General features: G+C 33.5%; 1 protein-coding gene and 1 long non-coding RNA gene across 3 annotated transcripts in view; one reads left to right on the forward strand and one right to left on the reverse strand.

The window, feature by feature from the left end:
* LOC107738416 (transmembrane protein 222-like) overlaps positions 1–2234 on the reverse strand; it is an 8999-nt gene continuing 6765 nt past the window's right edge. For both annotated transcript variants that reach the window (XM_016550275.1, XM_016550211.1), the window contains one exon: positions 1–492. In XM_016550275.1, coding sequence (XP_016405761.1) covers positions 334–492 — 159 coding nt within the window. In that variant the 3' untranslated portion in view covers positions 1–333. The remainder of the gene's footprint in view (positions 493–2234) is intronic.
* Positions 521–2234, forward strand: part of LOC107738577 (uncharacterized) — a 15781-nt gene continuing 14067 nt past the window's right edge. Inside the window, exon 1 of the long non-coding RNA XR_001639907.1 lies at positions 521–630. This is a non-coding gene — a long non-coding RNA (uncharacterized LOC107738577). The remainder of the gene's footprint in view (positions 631–2234) is intronic.

Genomic DNA, 2234 nt, shown 5'->3' on the forward strand with positions numbered 1-2234 from the left:
CACTTTTTTATTTGGTCATATAATATAAATGAAGATGTAAACATAAAAAATCTTAAGGAATAAGCAAATTTACAGTCTCCCATGAATATAAAACAATACACGCCTGAACATCCTGGATAACTGATGAAAACTGACTTCAATGCAAGCAGTTCTAGGAAAAATTATGGAAAACCATTTTGACAGGAAATTGCTGCCATGTTTCATTTAGCCCCATCCATGTATGTGATATGATTATATTACAAATACATCAAATGCAATGAAAGCAGTACTGGAAAAAGTCCCTGTAATTCACTTATTTACCATGGTGCTGATAGTCTGCGTGTCTCGGTGTCACTAGATGCAGAGGTCTCTGTATTGAGACGCATTCGATGTAAACAGCATCTCTCTCAGTGTTGAAGCCTCAGTCATCGCAGGTTGATGGCAAGGGCGATGGTGACTATGATCCCACAAATCATCAGGAAAGGCAGCCAGGTCTTCAGAAACCCCACGAAGCTGCAGAGGAACAGAAGCCTTCGAATGAGCCGAGTAGATAAAAACATGAGCCTTTTAGATGTTAAAGGGATCAATTCTGTCATCGGTTACTCGGCCTCATGTCAGTCCAAACCCATTTCTAAGCAGGGTTTCATGAAGGTAAAATATAAAAAAAATACAACTTCCTACCAATCTGGCTTGAATAGCCCTGTTTCCAAACACTAGAATATGAAAATAACTTTTACTGTACCTTCTGATCACACTGCAAAAAGAAAGTTACGCTCTTGTTTTGTTTTTCAGTGCAAATGTCTAAATTCTTCAGTCTAAAAAGTAAAAAAACACATATCTGCTACACTGCAAAAAAATGATTCTTAGTGTTTTTGTATAAATATCTAAACATACTTGAATCAAGATGTATTTACTTGAGAAGCAAAATGACTTTGAAAAATGTATCAAAATTTTGTTAGTTTTTGTGTACTACAAGAAAAATTATCTGCTGATGGGGTAAGAAAAAAAAATTAATTCAAAGGGGAAATTATGGGGATTATTTTTCTTACCCCACTTGCAGATAATTCTTGTTTGAAGCATAAACTAAAAAATTTTTGATAATTTCTTTTTTTCAGAAAACAAGTCATTCTGCATCTGAAGCAAACATATCTTGATTCAAGAATGTCTAGATATTTGTACAGAAAACAAGACACAAATACTGAGGAAGATGTTCATTTTTTTGCAGTGCATGCAACATTTAATGCCACGACTTCAGCTCCGATTTAAGAGCTTTTTAAGCCTTATTTTGTGGAAGGGAGAATTAAGACCCTTTTAGGATCCACAGAAACCTTGCTAAGGCAGAGTGTCATGGGTTGCATAAATTATGACAGAATTTTCATTTTTGCCTGCTTTAAAACGCTGAATTGTGAGGATAATCTTACACAGAAACCCACAATCCAGCTGTCTCCCCAGAAGCCCTGATTGTGTGCGTCAGGAGTTGTGATAAATCATTCAGTTAAAGGTAAGGACACACTGACTTCTGAATGCTAAGGCTGTGTGTCTTTCACAGAGAAGGCAATCCCAGAATGCACCGAGCAGATGCAACAAGGGAATTTTGATTATAAAACAGGGTTTCTGCGGGTCTTAAAAAGTCGTGGCATTAAATGTTGCATGCACTTGAAAAAAAAAAAAGATGCAAAATGAACTTAAGAAATCTTATGAAAAGTTTATGCTTAAAACAAGAACAAATATCTGTCAGTGGAAAATAAAAACATGTTTTCCCTTAGAATTAAGTAGATTTTTCTGAACCCACTGGCAGATATTTGTTCTGTTTTTTTTTTTTTTAAATAATAAACTTAAAATCAATTTCTCATAAAACGTGACTTCTCATCATCTCATGTCACTTTGCTTCTCAAGTAAATGGGTCAAAGACTAAAAGGGTTTAAGCATAAAAACAATAAGTGTAATACTGCTTTAAATTGTTGTTGTTTTTCCTAAAAAAATTTGTAAAAATTTTCTGTTTAATTTAATTGCAATTTTGTTTTTGTTTTTCGGAGCAAAAAATAAATATTATACATTTTCCCCTGATTTACAGAAGAGAGCCATTAAAATGTCATTCAGTGTAACAATCTTGTCAGGCATATTTACAACAAAAATCATTTTATGACATATTAAAAGACTAATTACTTTCACCCCAAATACTAATTAGTTGTAATTTTACATTTTTTAAATGGTTTTGCCCATTTGTCAGTAAGAATTTTTTACTCATTTAAAAC

The sequence above is a fragment of the Sinocyclocheilus rhinocerous genome, unplaced genomic scaffold, assembly GCF_001515625.1.
Source record: "Sinocyclocheilus rhinocerous isolate Xijiao unplaced genomic scaffold, SAMN03320098_v1.1 scaffold281, whole genome shotgun sequence".
Lineage (NCBI taxonomy): Eukaryota > Metazoa > Chordata > Actinopteri > Cypriniformes > Cyprinidae > Sinocyclocheilus > Sinocyclocheilus rhinocerous.